Source organism: Cyclopterus lumpus, chromosome 17 (assembly GCF_009769545.1).
Source record: "Cyclopterus lumpus isolate fCycLum1 chromosome 17, fCycLum1.pri, whole genome shotgun sequence".
NCBI classification, from domain to species: domain Eukaryota; kingdom Metazoa; phylum Chordata; class Actinopteri; order Perciformes; family Cyclopteridae; genus Cyclopterus; species Cyclopterus lumpus.
The window spans coordinates 22,353,270-22,370,769 of NC_046982.1; the positions used below are offsets into that span (position 1 = coordinate 22,353,270).

The 17,500-nt window shown below is 42.9% G+C and overlaps 2 protein-coding genes across 4 annotated transcripts in view; one reads left to right on the plus strand and one right to left on the minus strand.

Annotated features, from left to right (window-relative positions):
- The first annotated feature begins 2,588 nt into the window (after window positions 1–2,588).
- Window positions 2,589–7,465, plus strand: si:ch73-170d6.2. Its single transcript, XM_034554823.1, has 2 exons — window positions 2,589–2,879; window positions 4,851–7,465. Exon 2 carries the CDS (start codon window positions 5,000–5,002, stop codon window positions 6,629–6,631), a length of 1,632 nt encoding a protein of 543 aa, XP_034410714.1. The 5' UTR covers window positions 2,589–2,879; window positions 4,851–4,999; the 3' UTR covers window positions 6,632–7,465.
- Window positions 7,466–15,962: 8,497 nt separating this feature from the next.
- Window positions 15,963–17,500, minus strand: part of crfb16 (cytokine receptor family member B16) — a 5,926-nt gene continuing 4,388 nt past the window's right edge. For 2 of the 3 annotated variants that reach the window (XM_034554875.1, XM_034554872.1), the window contains exons 6-7: window positions 16,721–16,875; window positions 15,963–16,130 (exon numbers count right to left, since the gene is read on the minus strand). In XM_034554875.1, the coding sequence (XP_034410766.1) occupies window positions 16,047–16,130; window positions 16,721–16,875 (239 nt within the window). In that variant the 3' untranslated portion in view covers window positions 15,963–16,046. The remainder of the gene's footprint in view (window positions 16,131–16,720; window positions 16,876–17,500) is intronic. The other variant, XM_034554873.1, reaches the window with a different exon arrangement.

Sequence of the window (17,500 nt, forward strand, 5' to 3'; positions counted from 1 at the left end):
GTGTGTATGTGTGTATGTGTGTATGTGTGTGTGTGTGTGTGTGTGTGTATGTGTGTGTGTAAGTGTGTATGTGTGTGTGTGTGTGCGTGTGTGAAAGAGTTTGTGTGTGTGTATGTGTGTGTGCGTGTGTGAGAGAGTTTGTGTGTGTATGTGCGTGTGTGAGAGAGTTTGTGTGTGTATGTACGTGTGTGTGCGTGTGTGAGAGAGTGAGAGAGTCTGTATGTCTCTAAACCCACAAGGTGTGATAGTTCCTCTCCAGCTTTTCAAAAATGTCAAACAACCAGAGAGACGAGTTTGTTTCTCTTTTGTAACAAGAAGGAAGAAACAGGTTTGTGTTGACGTAGAACAGCAGGAGGTTTGAGTGTGTGTGTGTGTGCGTGTGTGTGTGTATGTGTGTGTATGTGTGTATGTGTGTACGTGTGTCTGTGTGTGTATGTGTGTACGTGTGTACGTGTGTATGTGTGTCTGTGTGTCTGTGTGTCTGTGTGTCTGTGTGTACGTGTGTATGTGTGTATGTGTATGTGTGTACGTGTGTCTGTGTGTACGTGTGTATGTGTGTATGTGTATGTGTGTACGTGTGTATGTGTGTACGTGTGTCTGTGTGTACGTGTGTCTGTGTGTACGTGTGTACGTGTGTCTGTGTGTACGTGTGTACGTGTGTACGTGTGTACGTGTGTCTGTGTGTACGTGTGTACGTGTGTACGTGTGTACGTGTGTCTGTGTGTACGTGTGTACGTGTGTACGTGTGTCTGTGTGTACGTGTGTCTGTGTGTCTGTGTGTACGTGTGTACGTGTGTACGTGTGTCTGTGTGTACGTGTGTACGTGTGTACGTGTGTACGTGTGTACGTGTGTACGTGTGTCTGTGTGTACGTGTGTACGTGTGTCTGTGTGTACGTGTGTACGTGTGTACGTGTGTACGTGTGTACGTGTGTACGTGTGTCTGTGTGTACGTGTGTACGTGTGTACGTGTGTATGTGTGTATGTGTGTACGTGTGTCTGTGTGTGTATGTGTGTACGTGTGTACGTGTGTATGTGTGTCTGTGTGTCTGTGTGTCTGTGTGTCTGTGTGTACGTGTGTATGTGTGTATGTGTATGTGTGTACGTGTGTCTGTGTGTACGTGTGTATGTGTGTATGTGTATGTGTGTATGTGTGTACGTGTGTCTGTGTGTACGTGTGTACGTGTGTACGTGTGTACGTGTGTCTGTGTGTACGTGTGTACGTGTGTACGTGTGTCTGTGTGTCTGTGTGTACGTGTGTACGTGTGTACGTGTGTCTGTGTGTACGTGTGTCTGTGTGTCTGTGTGTACGTGTGTACGTGTGTACGTGTGTACGTGTGTACGTGTGTACGTGTGTACGTGTGTCTGTGTGTACGTGTGTACGTGTGTACGTGTGTACGTGTGTCTGTGTGTACGTGTGTCTGTGTGTCTGTGTGTACGTGTGTACGTGTGTACGTGTGTACGTGTGTACGTGTGTCTGTGTGTACGTGTGTACGTGTGTCTGTGTGTACGTGTGTACGTGTGTACGTGTGTACGTGTGTACGTGTGTCTGTGTGTACGTGTGTACGTGTGTCTGTGTGTACGTGTGTACGTGTGTACGTGTGTACGTGTGTACGTGTGTACGTGTGTCTGTGTGTACGTGTGTACGTGTGTCTGTGTGTACGTGTGTACGTGTGTACGTGTGTACGTGTGTACGTGTGTACGTGTGTCTGTGTGTACGTGTGTACGTGTGTACGTGTGTATGTGTGTATGTGTGTACGTGTGTCTGTGTGTGTATGTGTGTACGTGTGTACGTGTGTATGTGTGTCTGTGTGTCTGTGTGTCTGTGTGTCTGTGTGTACGTGTGTATGTGTGTATGTGTATGTGTGTACGTGTGTCTGTGTGTACGTGTGTATGTGTGTATGTGTATGTGTGTATGTGTGTACGTGTGTCTGTGTGTACGTGTGTACGTGTGTACGTGTGTACGTGTGTCTGTGTGTACGTGTGTACGTGTGTACGTGTGTCTGTGTGTCTGTGTGTACGTGTGTACGTGTGTACGTGTGTCTGTGTGTACGTGTGTCTGTGTGTCTGTGTGTACGTGTGTACGTGTGTACGTGTGTACGTGTGTACGTGTGTACGTGTGTACGTGTGTCTGTGTGTACGTGTGTACGTGTGTACGTGTGTACGTGTGTCTGTGTGTACGTGTGTACGTGTGTACGTGTGTACGTGTGTACGTGTGTACGTGTGTACGTGTGTCTGTGTGTACGTGTGTACGTGTGTCTGTGTGTACGTGTGTACGTGTGTACGTGTGTACGTGTGTCTGTGTGTCTGTGTGTACGTGTGTACGTGTGTACGTGTGTACGTGTGTCTGTGTGTATGTGTGTGTATGTGTGTATGTGTGTGTGTGTATGTGTGTATGTGTGTATGTGTGTGTGTGTGTGTGTGTGTGTATGTGTGTGTGTAAGTGTGTATGTGTGTGTGTGTGTGCGTGTGTGAAAGAGTTTGTGTGTGTGTATGTGTGTGTGCGTGTGTGAGAGAGTTTGTGTGTGTATGTGCGTGTGTGAGAGAGTTTGTGTGTGTATGTACGTGTGTGTGCGTGTGTGAGAGAGTGAGAGAGTCTGTATGTCTCTAAACCCACAAGGTGTGATAGTTCCTCTCCAGCTTTTCAAAAATGTCAAACAACCAGAGAGACGAGTTTGTTTCTCTTTTGTAACAAGAAGGAAGAAACAGGTTTGTGTTGACGTAGAACAGCAGGAGGTTTGAGTGTGTGTGTGTGTGCGTGTGTGTGTGTGTCTGAGAGTGTGAGTGAGTGAGTGAGTGAGTGTGTGTGTGTGTGTGTGTGTGTATAAAAGCAGCTACACAGTGAACTGCAGCAGAACTCCTCTCTTCAGACACAAGCTGAGTAAGTTCCTGAACAAACTTTTTTATGTTTCAGTGTTTACGTGAAACTGAAGATGTTGTTTTATAAACATATTGTGTGATCTATTCAGAATCATTTGTTTGTGTTTATTGTTTTTGTATTGACTTTTTTAACAATATTTTTTACAAAATTCTTTTTTGCTCAATTTGTTTCCAAGTTTGAGTCGTCCAACATGTCGGATTATTATTGTGAGAAAAGAAACGTTTATTGTGGCTTATTAACTCTGAACTTTCAGATGTTTCATTTTAATCTTGTTATTTAATGCATCGTGTATTTACAGTACATGACATCCTTGTGTTGCTACATGCGTACATGCTACATGCGTACATGCTACATGTGTACATGCTGCTACATGCTACATGCGTACATGCGTACATGCTACATGTGTACATGCTGCTACATGTGTACATGCTACATGCATACATACTACATTCTACATGCGGCTACATGCTACATGCTGCTACATGTGTACATGCTACATGCATACATACTACATTCTACATGCGGCTACATGCTGCTACATGTGTACATGCTACATGTGTACATGCTACATGCTGCTACATGTGTACATGCTACATGTGTACATGCTACATGCTGATACATGCTACATGTTGCTACATGTGTACATGCTGATACATGTATACATGCTGATACATGTATACATGCTGATACATGCGTACATGCTACATGTGTACATGCTGCTACATGTGTACATGCTGCTACATGTGTACATGCTTCGACATTCTACATTTGTGTATGCTGCTACATGTGTACATGCTGCTACATGTGTGCATGCTTCTACATGATACACGTGTACATGATACATGTGTACATGCTGCTACATGTGTACATGCTTCTACATGTGTGCATGCTTCTACATGCTACATGTGTTTATGCTGCTACATGTGTACATGCTGCTACATGCTACACATGTACATGCTGCTACATGTGTACATGATACATATGTACATGCTGCTACATGTGTACATGCTGCTACATGCTACATGTGTACATGCTGCTACATGTGTACATTCCTCTACATGCTACATGTGTACATGCTGCTACATGTGTACATGCCGCTACATGCTACATGTGTACATGCCTCTACATGCTACATGTGTACATGCTGCTACATGTGTACATGTCTCTACATGCTACATGTGTATACGCTGCTACATGCTACATGTGTACATGCCTCTACATGCTACATGTGTACATCCCTCTACATTCTACATGTGTACATGCTGCTACATGTGTACATGCTGTTACATGTGTACATGCATCTACATGCTACATGTATACATGCCTATACATGCTACATGTGTACATGCTGCTACATGCTACATGTGTACATGCCTCTACATGCTACATGTGTACATGCCTCTACATGCTACATGTGTACATGCTGTTACATGTGTACATGCCTCTACATGCTACATGTGTACATGTCTCTACATGCTACATGTATACATGCCTCTACATGCTACATGTGTACATGCTGTTACATGTGTACATGCCTCTACATGCTACATGTGTACATGCTGTTACATGTGTACATGCCTCTACATGCTACATGTGTACATGCCTCTACATGCTACATGTGTACATGCCTCTACATGCTACATGTGTACATGCCTCTACATGCTACATGTGTACATGCTGCTACTTGCGTAAAACTTTCTGCACAACCTGGGCACCAACCTTTTGGTGACGGTACTGTGGATGTGTAGATCTGTGGTCAACTGCTGATTTGAATGTGTCATTTGGACCAAGAGACATTGTTCAATAAAAATACAAACCATTGATATTCACATGAATATTCATTCCAGACATATACTTCGTTTCAGTAGTGATCATAGTGATCTGAGCCTGTATTAGTCTTGTGCAGAATGGTGCTGCAACTGAGGGTTGAATTCTGTGCATTTATATTTGTGTTCATGTCATCCTTTGCAGATCTGGACCTGAGAGAACTTCTTTCGCTTCAAGTGTAGAAAGCCGTACAGACTACAAGTCCCAAATGTGCTCTGATTGGAACAAGCTAACTTTTCAGAGGGCTGGTCCTGGTGTCTTTTGATTGTAAATTACGTAATTTAAAAATCAAAATGCAGGGTATCAAAAGGCTTGCCGATGCTGTTAAAGAAAAGAGCAAACTGCTAAACCCCAAGATGCCAGGGCCTCTCCGTGTTTACAAAGTCCCCCTGAAGGAAGAAGACCTCCAAATAAAGGGCTGCAGACGTTTCACATTCGGGAAAGAGAAACTTGGCATGTCTAATCGCACCATAATGGTCCTAGGAGCCACTGGCGCCGGGAAGTCAACTCTCATCAATGGGATGATCAATTACATTCTCGGTGTGGAATGGAAGGATTCATTTCGGTTTAAGATAGTTGAAGAGACTCAAACGAAATCACAAGCTCACAGCCAGACTTCTGAAGTCACTGTGTACAAAGTCAACCACCAGGAGGGATTTCAGATCCCTTCCTCTCTGACCATCGTTGACACTCCAGGCTTTGGGGATACAAGAGGCATAGTAAGAGACAAAGAGATCATCGAACAGCTACGTAACCTCTTCTCTGCTAAGCATGGTGTCAGTGACATTGACGCCGTGTGTTTCGTAGCTCAGGCTGCTTTAGTACGACTCACACCATCACAGAAATATGTGTTTGATTCTGTGCTCTCAATCTTTGGCAAGGACGTGGCAGAAAACCTCAGAATTCTGGTGACATTCGCAGACGGCCAGCAACCACCAGTTCTAGAGGGAATCAACGAAGCAGGTGTCCCGTGTCCCAAAACAAAGAATGGGCTGCCGGTTCACTTTAAATTCAACAATTCAGCGTGGTTTGCAGACAACAGATCAGCTGCAGCAGGCAGGAGTGGGGATGATGAAGATGAAGATGGAAGCTTTGATCAGATGTTCTGGAACATGGGGACAAAAAGCATGATGAGGTTATTTGCTGCTTTGACTATCATAGAAACCAAAAGTTTGAACATGACGAAGGAGGTCCTCAGGGAGAGAAAGCAGCTCGAGAATACAATTGAAAATGTGCAGAGGCAGTATAAATATGGGTTAGCTAAACTTGAGGAGATTAAAGAGACATCTGAAGTAGTGAAAAGGTGTGAGGGCGAGATCAAGAGAAATGAGAACTTTGAGTATGAAATCAGCATCAAAAAGCCCGTTCAAGAAGACATTTCTGGAACTGGAATTTTCATCACCAATTGTCAGCAGTGTTCTTTCACCTGCCATCCTATTTGTGTCTACCCAAATGATGAGGACAAAAAAGATTGTTGTGCAATGGGATCAAATGGATACTGTACTGAGTGCCCAGGTAAATGCTTCTGGAGTCAACATTTTAATCAGAAGTACAGATGGGAGTATAAGGACGTTAAAGAAAAACGAACATTAGATGACCTGAAAAGAAAGTACCAGATAGCCTCATTGGGTATGACAACTGTTCAGACATTGATGGGAAGACTTAAGACTGAATATGATCGTGCGGCGGCTAATCTGTTGAAACTGATTCAGACCTCTGCTCAGTGTCTAAACAGACTTAAAGAGATAGCACTGAAGCCAAATCCTCTCTCCGCCCCCGAGTACATCGACTTGCTCATTGAAGGAGAGAAATCTGAGGCCAAGGAGGGCTGGAAGCAACGAGTTCAATACCTGATGGCCACGAAAGAAAAAGCTGATCTCGAGACTAAAGTAGGCAAAGGAGAGAAACTCCTCAAACCCCAATAATCTCAAGACCAGAGACCACGACCAGGCCTAAACTAATACCACCAAGAGCCAGACGAGACCCACTCTGTATATAGAAATTAGGAATGTGTATATCGTATTCAGGCCCAATTCGATATACTTACACTTACCAATACCTATTCTTGGGCTTCAGGTGCTGATCCGATACCAGTTTAAAACATATATGGCTGTAGCCAAGACAACCGCATTACGACGTGTAACACCGCTAATGGGGCCGGTAGTCCTGCACCTGGAGAAGAAATGCTGGACAGGAGGTTGTAGATTAGATGTGAGATTAAGTTACAGAAGCCAGCGGAGCAGAAGCAAGACAGGAAGTGGAGTCACAACTTCGGCTCGCTCTTCTGCTCCGACAGCTACTGACGGAATATCGTTGTTGTATTTCTGTATTGTTGTTGCTTTTTAAAAAATGTTTAAATGAATAATTAGTGGCAATGCAAATGTGAGAAATGGCTGAGTTGTTTGTACAGACTTAAAGAATTGAGGTCAGACACTCTGTTGCAGAGTATTGACCCGCAAAGCCAGGCTGGAATCCGTGAGTTGGGTCCCTGATGACCCAAGAATCTGATGATCCTAGAAGCCGAGACTTAAATCGCTTTGATGAAGAGAAGCTTGAGCATAAATCTACATTGTACACAGTTTACATTGTTCAATGCAGGGTTTTCAACTGGAATGTCTGCTTTTTGCTAGAAAATGTAATCGATTTCAAATTATGAACACTTCAACAATTATGCTCTGTGTATTGAATTGCATTTTATTTGCCTGTTGTAATAAGGTAAATGATGGAGAAATGATTAACAATAAATAATATCTGACATAAACAAATACTGTCTGAAGTGCCTTCTGTTGTCATCTGATGTGTCATTGTACACTTTAATGTTTGTGCCAACTTTGAGCTCAGCCTTTAAACTTCAAATCATCAAAACATATTTGTATTTTCTTAAATAATTCAAAAGATTTTGAACTAGACTTTTAGACCGAGCAGTCTAATAAGTTATAACAACTTCAAACAATTCATAAAATGTCTGTAAATATTAAAGACAAGTTTCAAAGTTGTTGGCAATGGAGCTTATATTTTAAAGTTAAACTTTATAGAACAGAGCAGCCGAAAGTTCTGAGGTACTTTTCAATACATGTAGTCTTCCAACTGACCTGAAGAGGGCGCTGCAGCTGTATTATGATTGAGTGCAGACCAGGGCCCGATTTCTCATACGTGGCTCAACTAAGTCGATCAAATGTCCTGTTAGTCAGCTTAAATCAACCCGATGAATGACTTCAGGCTATCCCGGTTTCTCAAAGGCTCAAACCATCTCGTTAATTCGAGCCAGACTTCAGTACTCAGGATAGTTGAACCAGACTTCAGTAATCAGGATAGTTGAACCAGACTTCAGTAATCAGGATAGTTGAACCAGACTTCAGTAATCAGGATAGTTGAACCAGACTTCAGTAATCAGGATAGTTGAACCAGACTTCAGTAATCAGGATAGTTGAACCAGACTTCAGTCATCAGGATAGTTGAACCAGACTTCAGTAATCAGGATAGTTGAACCAGACTTCAGTAATCAGGATAGTTGAACCAGACTTCAGTAATCAGGATAGTTGAACCAGACTTCAGTAATCAGGATAGTTGATCCAGACTTCAGTAATCAGGATAGTTGAACCAGACTTCAGTAATCAGGATAGTTGAACCAGACTTCAGTACTCAGGATAGTTGAACCAGACTTCAGTAATCAGGATAGTTGAACCAGACTTCAGTAATCAGGATAGTTGAACCAGACTTCAGTAATCAGGATAGTTGAACCAGACTTCAGTACTCAGGATAGTTGAACCAGACTTCAGTAATCAGGATAGTTGAACCAGACTTCAGTAATCAGGATAGTTGAACCAGACTTCAGTACTCAGGATAGTTGAACCAGACTTCAGTACTCAGGATAGTTGAACCAGACTTCAGTAATCAGGATAGTTGAACCAGACTTCTCAGGATAGTTGAACCAGACTTCAGTAATCAGGATAGTTGAACCAGACTTCAGTACTCAGGATAGTTGAACCAGACTTCAGTAATCAGGATAGTTGAACCAGACTTCAGTAATCAGGATAGTTGAACCAGACTTCAGTAATCAGGATAGTTGAACCAGACTTCAGTAATCAGGATAGTTGAACCAGACTTCAGTAATCAGGATAGTTGAACCAGACTTCAGTAATCAGGATAGTTGAACCAGACTTCAGTACTCAGGATAGTTGAACCAGACTTCAGTAATCAGGATAGTTGAACCAGACTTCAGTAATCAGGATAGTTGAACCAGACTTCAGTAATCAGGATAGTTGAACCAGACTTCAGTAATCAGGATAGTTGAACCAGACTTCAGTAATCAGGATAGTTGAACCAGACTTCAGTAATCAGGATAGTTGAACCAGACTTCAGTAATCAGGATAGTTGAACCAGACTTCAGTAATCAGGATAGTTGAACCAGACTTCAGTAATCAGGATAGTTGAACCAGACTTCAGTAATCAGGATAGTGAAACATGATTTTCTAACAGCACAAAGGTAAATAAACTCAAATGAAGAGCATTTTTTCTCCTCTGAGGAGCAGGAGATGATCATGAACGTATTTGAGGAATTCCAGACCATAATCATAGCAAAATCTAATCAATTCATTCACTTCACTCGCGCTTGAGAGGGGGCGTGGCTTATCTCCATGGAAACATTTATAACTTCCGCCATTCACGATGGATTACAAAATAACCACTATTTCTGCTTTATACTTGGTTCATAACATTAATATCATATATATATATATTTATACATAACATCACCCGTAGGCTCACACAGCTCGGTGACTTTCACTGACTACGTCTAGATAAGTGGATGAACATCCTCTTTATTCACAAATCACATCCATTCGTCTGTACATTGACTTTCATGAATCTACTCTCAACGCAGCATCAGTGTTGGGAAAATGTATCGGCTCATTTTAAGAGCCTCATTCTTTAAATGTTCCTGCTGGCAGTCGGCGGAATGACATCCATCATCCAATGAGATCTAACATAACTATCTCAACTCTTTCAGAACAATAGATAATATATAAGTGCATATTCATGTATGTGGAGATGAACATATAGAACTTTTATTGCATTTACTCGGACATGACCAGAGAACGTAATGAACACATCCATGAGTTCCACCAAAACCACAATGTTCTGCATCGCCGACACTGTAGAACAATGTACCACAATGTAGAACAATGTACCACACTGTACCACAATGTACCACACTGTACAACAATGTACCACAATGTACCACAATGTACAACAATGTACCACACTGTAGAACAATGTACCACAATGTAGAACAATGTACCACACTGTACCACAATGTACCACACTGTACAACAATGTACCACAATGTACCACAATGTACAACAATGTACCACAATGTACCACACTGTACCACAATGTAGAACAATGTACCACACTGTACCACAATGTACCACACTGTACAACAATGTACCACAATGTACCACAATGTACCACACTGTACAACAATGTACCACAATGTACCACAATGTACAACAATGTACCACACTGTAGAACAATGTACCACAATGTAGAACAATGTACCACACTGTACCACAATGTACCACACTGTACAACAATGTACCACAATGTACCACAATGTACAACAATGTACCACACTGTACAACAATGTACCACAATGTAGAACAATGTACCACACTGTACCACAATGTACCACACTGTACAACAATGTACCACAATGTACCACAATGTACAACAATGTACCACACTGTACAACAATGTACCACAATGTACAACAATGTACCACTTTACAACAATGTACCACACTGTACCACAATGTACCACACTGTACAGCAATGTACAACAATGTACCACACTGTAGAACAATGTACCACACTGTAGAACAATGTACCACACTGTACCACAATGTACCACACTGTACAGCAATGTACAACAATGTACCACAATGTACCACACTGTACCACAATGTAGAACAATGTACCACACTGTACCACAATGTACCACACTGTACAACAATGTACCACAATGTACCACAATGTACCACACTGTACAACAATGTACCACAATGTACCACAATGTACCACACTGTAGAACAATGTACCACAATGTAGAACAATGTACCACACTGTACCACAATGTACCACACTGTACAACAATGTACCACAATGTACCACAATGTACAACAATGTACCACACTGTACAACAATGTACCACAATGTAGAACAATGTACCACACTGTACCACAATGTACCACACTGTACAACAATGTACCACAATGTACCACAATGTACAACAATGTACCACACTGTACAACAATGTACCACAATGTACAACAATGTACCACTTTACAACAATGTACCACACTGTACCACAATGTACCACACTGTACAGCAATGTACAACAATGTACCACACTGTAGAACAATGTACCACACTGTAGAACAATGTACCACACTGTACCACAATGTACCACACTGTACAGCAATGTACAACAATGTACCACACTGTAGAACAATGTACAACAAGGCTCTGCATACAGTCTGTGAGACAGTCAATGTGGTGTTCAATGTAGGCTCCAGAAGGTCTGTAATAATTGATTCCTTGAGGGCAGAATGGAAGGCGCTCGTACAGGAAGTCGTCATCACGTCATCAGAACTCTCTCCCTATGAAACATTAATATAACTAATATCACTTCATCAATGAGGAAGGGAGGGGCCATTTTCTTCAGGGGGCGTGGCCAGATTATCCAGCTAGACTGAATGAGCCTGGAGCAGGTTCACATTGTTGATGTGTTGCTATGGTGATTTTTCCAAACTTGCTTCGAGGAACCGCAAAAACCCTGACTTGTGTAATCTCAACCGGAAAATTATCCAGCTAACTACGTTAGCCAGGTAGAGAAATATGGCCCAGGTGTTAGTGCATAAGCACTATAATGCGTTCATGCTTCAGTTACTGTGTCAGCAATACTGATAGTCCATCAGGTTCAGGGTACCTCTTGAGGTCTATAGGTATATGGATATATCATGGATACTAAGGGTCTCCAAATGGCCTGTTTGGGAAAACGCCTACACGTACCCTTAGAAAACAAGTATCTACTTTTTACTTCATGCTCTGGTCCCAGTGTGTGTTACAGCTCATAAGTCACAGCAATACGCATCTGCAGGCATCTGCTTGCAAAAGCATATTCAGCTGGAGAAAAAAAACTACAACTCAATGCCAGCAGCACTTAGAGTGATTCTGAGTGTTGCCTCTTCAAAAGAGACCACAACCAGAATCTACTCCAAATGGTTCAAGTACAGCTTCCCATTGACTCTGTTTTTTGGGAAGTTTTAGGCATATTTTACAGGAACGCTTTTAGGTTCAGGCGACAATTAAACAGGTTGTCTTGTAATGTTGTCCCATATCGACGCCTTATAAATAATAATAATAAATCAAATAAATGACAGAATACTTACTGAGCAAATCAAGCACAGTACTCCAATACAGGTTACTGCTGGCTATTCATCACTCAAATATGTCCAATACTAATGAAATATGCATTTAGTTAGTGTAGAAAAATAAATACATTACACTGTTGGCAAATAACTTGAGACTATAGAGCATTTTAATACAGCATTAAGGTAAATCTGCACACTAGCTTGCTTCAGCCTAAACAACACACAGCATTGACCCTAGCGTTAAGGTCACGTAAGTTTGAGCCGAGTTACGAGAGCCCAAGGCCGAACTCAGTGGGAAAAGACAAAATAAGGGAGCGCCCGGTCCCACCACACACACTGCCCTTATCATTGACTAGGGCAAAGGGGAGGAAGATACACAGTAGCATCCCAGACGTTGGCCAAGGCCACCCCATCCTGCAAACTGGATTATGCCAGCTCCACTACGCCCCCACCCTTGCACCCCGACAACATGCACACACACTGATTGGATGAAGACCACAACCAATGGACGTGAGCCAGTGTGGGTGGAAATACCTAGTGCTCCAACCAGGCAGCTTCTAGCTAAAATAAGCTCCGCCTGCTACAATAGTCTTAACCAATGGGACCTCTTAAGAGGAATCCTATATGAAGTTTCCGCGTGCTCTGTTTAAGCGCCTTTTCCTTGGACACCCAACCCTGTTGGGTGTTCAACTTAGGACCGTGCACGTATAACTGTACGGGATGCAATACTCTGCTTTTTGAATGGTGAATAAATATTTGTGATTTTACCTCTCGACTCCGCTCGTCCGTTGAAAGCCTGAGCCGCACACTTGTTCCCTGCGTTCCGACGCACAACATTAGACGAGACAAAGTAAGACGTCATGTCATAAAAACCTTTCCTTAAAGGAACAGTGTGTAGCTTTAAGGCGGATCTATTGGCAGGATTATAATATGTATATTAGTTTTCTTTAGTGTGTAATCACTTGAGAATAGGGATTGTTGTGTACTCGTTATTTTTATCGTAACTTTTTTCTGTCTTCGCTTGTTGGAGAAAATCATATAACTTAGTTTATTTTGTATAGCAGAGGGCTTTACAATCTGTACACATACGACATCCCTGACCTTTGACCTCACACCGGATCGTTTGAACTCCTTACAGCAGGAACACATCAATGTAACTTGTTATGGTGGAAACATCTGGTTGTGTAACAGATGTTTCTTAGAAATCGGGACTTGGGCAATAACAGAAGGAAGAATAACTGCGTCATGAACAGATGACTAGCGGGTTCTGAAAAAGGTCCTCTTGACCCAACCGGAGTAAATGGTGAGCCGGGTCCCGAGGGACCCCCCAAGAAGAACGCCACATGTTTGGGAAGCAGGAAGGGCTCTGGTTCCTGGTTCCTGGTTCCTGGCTCCTGATTCCTAGTTCCTGGCTCCTGGTTCCTGGTTCTTGGTTCCTGGCTCCTGATTCCTGGTTCCTGGCTCCTGGCTCCTGATTCCTGGTTCCTGGCTCCTGGTTCCTGGTTCTTGGTTCCTGGCTCCTGGTTCTTGGTTCTTGGTTCCTGGCTCCTGGTTCCTGGTTCTTGGTTCCTGGCTCCTGATTCCTGGTTCCTGGCTCCTGGCTCCTGATTCCTGGTTCCTGGCTCCTGGTTCCTGGTTCTTGGTTCCTGGCTCCTGGTTCTTGGTTCCTGGCTCCTGGTTCCTGGTTCTTGGTTCCTGGCTCCTGATTCCTGGTTCCTGGCTCCTGGCTCCTGATTCCTGGTTCCTGGCTCCTGGTTCCTGGTTCTTGGTTCCTGGCTCCTGGTTCTTGGTTCCTGGCTCCTGGTTCCTGGTTCTTGGTTCCTGGCTCCTGATTCCTGGGCTAGATGTGCATATGAACATATGTTAAATACTGTAGAAACGTTTGGTTTGTTGGACGTTGCCTCGTGCTCATTGAAACATTGAAACATTGAAACATTGAAACATTAAAACATTGAAACATTGAAACATTGAAACATTGAAACATTGGGTTGCTTCTCCAAATCAACGTCTCAAAGATTCAAACAACGCAGAAGAGTCTTAAGTAGTAAATATGAATGGATATTCATATAATTAAACAATGTTCTATATAATTAAAAACATAACTTTTGTTTTTTCAACATATTGCTTTTAATGACACTAAATATTCGTACAAAGCATCAACGCAATTGACTCAAATACACTTCATCAAGGTTCATACAAAAAAAAGAAAAAGAATACAATATTAAGATAATAAAACGCCAGCGACACAATAAAAACATGTGACACTACAACGTGACGGCAGAATAAACAAAATGTTATAAAGTTATGGGAAAATGTAGTCAAATGTCACACAAAATATTCCTGTTAGCAAACATGTTAAATAGTTTTTCTGTAAACCCTTAAAATGTAAAGATGTTCCTTTCACGTTTTTTTGCTTCCAGTCATTTCGTGGGACAAATTATTATTATTCACAGTTTTTAACAAATAAATTCACGTTCCATCACTCAGCGTCAGACAATGAATTAGAGGCGTTTTAATATAACGGTACAAACATGGACATTTGCCTGGATTGGATTCAATAAATACAAATATATAATTTATAAAAGGAATTATGTATATATATATATATATATATATATATATATATATATATGACGTTGGTAGAACTTAACATAACACATCTTTAAACTGAGTGACCTTCGTCGTCACGGTCGAGGTCAAAAGACACCAATGGTTCCCCCGGGTTCCTCCGGGTTCCCCCGGGTTCTTTAAAACGAAGGCGGACCGTCTCTTTTGTTCCCGGGACTCGAGTTGTAGTTCCCGCGGCCTCTGGGGGGCGCTGCCACTCGAACCAGAACATCAATTGTTTCGCGTTTTTGCCGAGGTCGTCGTTTCTTTCTGAGAAGCGTTTCCCTCGTCCTGGTTTACGAAGCAGCTCTGCGGACGCTGTTCACTCGTGTTACCTCGACTTGTTCTTCCCACAAGATTTGAATGCACCACAAACCCACAGACCTCCCAGACCTCCCGGACCTCCCAGACCTCCCAGACCTCCCGGACCTCCCAGACCTCCCGGACCTCCCAGACCTCCCGGACCTCCCGGACCTCCCAGACCTCCCGGACCTCCCAGACCTCCCAGACCTCCCGGAACTCCCGGAACTCCCGGACCTCTCGGACCTCCCGGACCTCCCGGACCTCCCGGACCTCCCAGACCTCCCGGACCTCCCGGACCTCCCAGACCTCCCAGACCTCCCGGAACTCCCGGAACTCCCGGACCTCTCGGACCTCCCGGACCTCCCGGACCTCCCGGACCTCCCGGACCTCCCAGACCTCCCGGACCTCCCGGACCTCCCAGACCTCCCGGACCTCCCGGAACTCCCGGACCTCCCGGACCTCCCGGACCTCCCGGAACTCCCGGACCTCCCGGACCTTCCGGAACTCCCAGACCTCTCGGACCTCCCGGACCTCCCGGACCTCCCGGACCTCCGGGACCTCCCGGACCTCCCGGACCTCCCGGACCTCTCGGACCTCCCGGACCTCCCGGACCTCCCGGACCTCTCGGACCTCCCAGACCTCCGGGACCTCCCGGACCTCTCGGACCTCCCGGACCTCCGGGACCTCCCGGACCTCTCGGACCTCCCAGACCTCCCGGACCTCCCGGACCTCCCGGACCTCCCGGACCTTCCGGAACTCCCGGACCTCTCGGACCTCCCGGACCTCCCGGACCTCCCGGACCTCTCGCACCTCCCGGACCTCCCGGACCTCTCGGACCTCCCGGACCTCCCGGACCTCTCGGACCTCCCAGACCTCCCGGACCTCCCAGACCTCCCAGACCTCCCAGAGCTCCCAGAAGAGCTGAGCTCAAAAGAGTCTTCAAGAAATCATGTCCACAAAATCCGCGATGAATTTAAGCTCCGACTCTTCAGCTCGTGTTAGGGGGCGGCGCTCACGTGGATCGGCTCATAAAGCTCCGCCTCCTCAGGGCTCACCTGGATTTGAATGTCCCAGTCAGGATCCTACAACCGTAGGCAGAGTTTATTAATTCACGTTAAAAAATAAAAGTTTGATCACAGATTTTATACATATGTATCTACACATCTATACATCCCAAAATATACTTAGTTCTAATGTATTAGCAGTAAAACATTCTATAGTAGAATATATACTGTATATACTGTTATTGCTTTGATTGTTTCTGCTTTACCATTTAAAGTGCCTTTTCAAGTGCTATACAAATACAATTTATTTTATATATAAAAATATATATATACAAATCTCTCATACTCAAAGGTATTTGGGGAATATATTTGACTCTGATATGTTATATTTCAAATTTTAAGAATCTTTTATGTTAAATGAAATTCAAATTATTATTGAGTATATTATTAATATTATTATATTATTATTATTATCCAAACTAAATTACAGAAACAATAAATCACAATATTTATTATTTAAAAAACAAGACTTTGTAGTTTTAGTCACTTTAGACGTTACGTCTAATAAAAGAATGCAACATTATTTTGATTGTAGAATATTTGACCAGCCGGTGAATTTGATTCTGATAACATATATATTGATTGTATTGATTGTGGGCGGTACTGACCAGGGAGCGGGGCAGCGGCTCTTTGTGGAAGTATGATTGACAGGCGTGTGGACGGCAGTGAACGACGGACCAGAACACGGCGAACAGGAGAGCCGCCATGGCGATGACGGTCACGCCCACGGTGGTCGGCCGCTTCCAGGCGCCGTCCGGACCTGCTGGTCAATCAATCAATCAATCAATCAATCAATCAATCAATCAATCAATCAATCATCATCCCACCAACTGGATCATTTGGATTGGACATTGGAAAAGAAACTGTACATTTATTCAAACAGAGAGTAAAAAACAGACTTTGTTTTGGAAATAAACTCATTTGCGTGCAAATATTTTATATATTAAATATTTTATATATATATATATATATATATATATATATATATATATATATACACACACACACATTTTAATTGAAGGGAATCCTCGGTCAGTGAAGTAAAAACATTGGTTGTGAGGATAAAAATAAATATTAAATTTAATAATAATAAGGAAGTATCGACATGTTTGAAAGGTGTAAAAAAGTTAAAGTAAAGAAGTTTCCTAAAATTGGGGTAATTTCGCAAAGTAAGGGCATTTATGAAAATCATGGATTATAAAATATAAATTAATATATTTTGTGTGAGGACAAGAACATTTATAAGCAATGCAATTTTGTAAAGGCGAAGACATTTCTTAATATTGTGAATATTTTACAAAGAATATGAAAGTTGTGGTTCATGTTTTTGGGTTTGAGGACAATTTTGTAAAGTCAAGATATTTTTAGAAAATGGGGATTTGATTTAA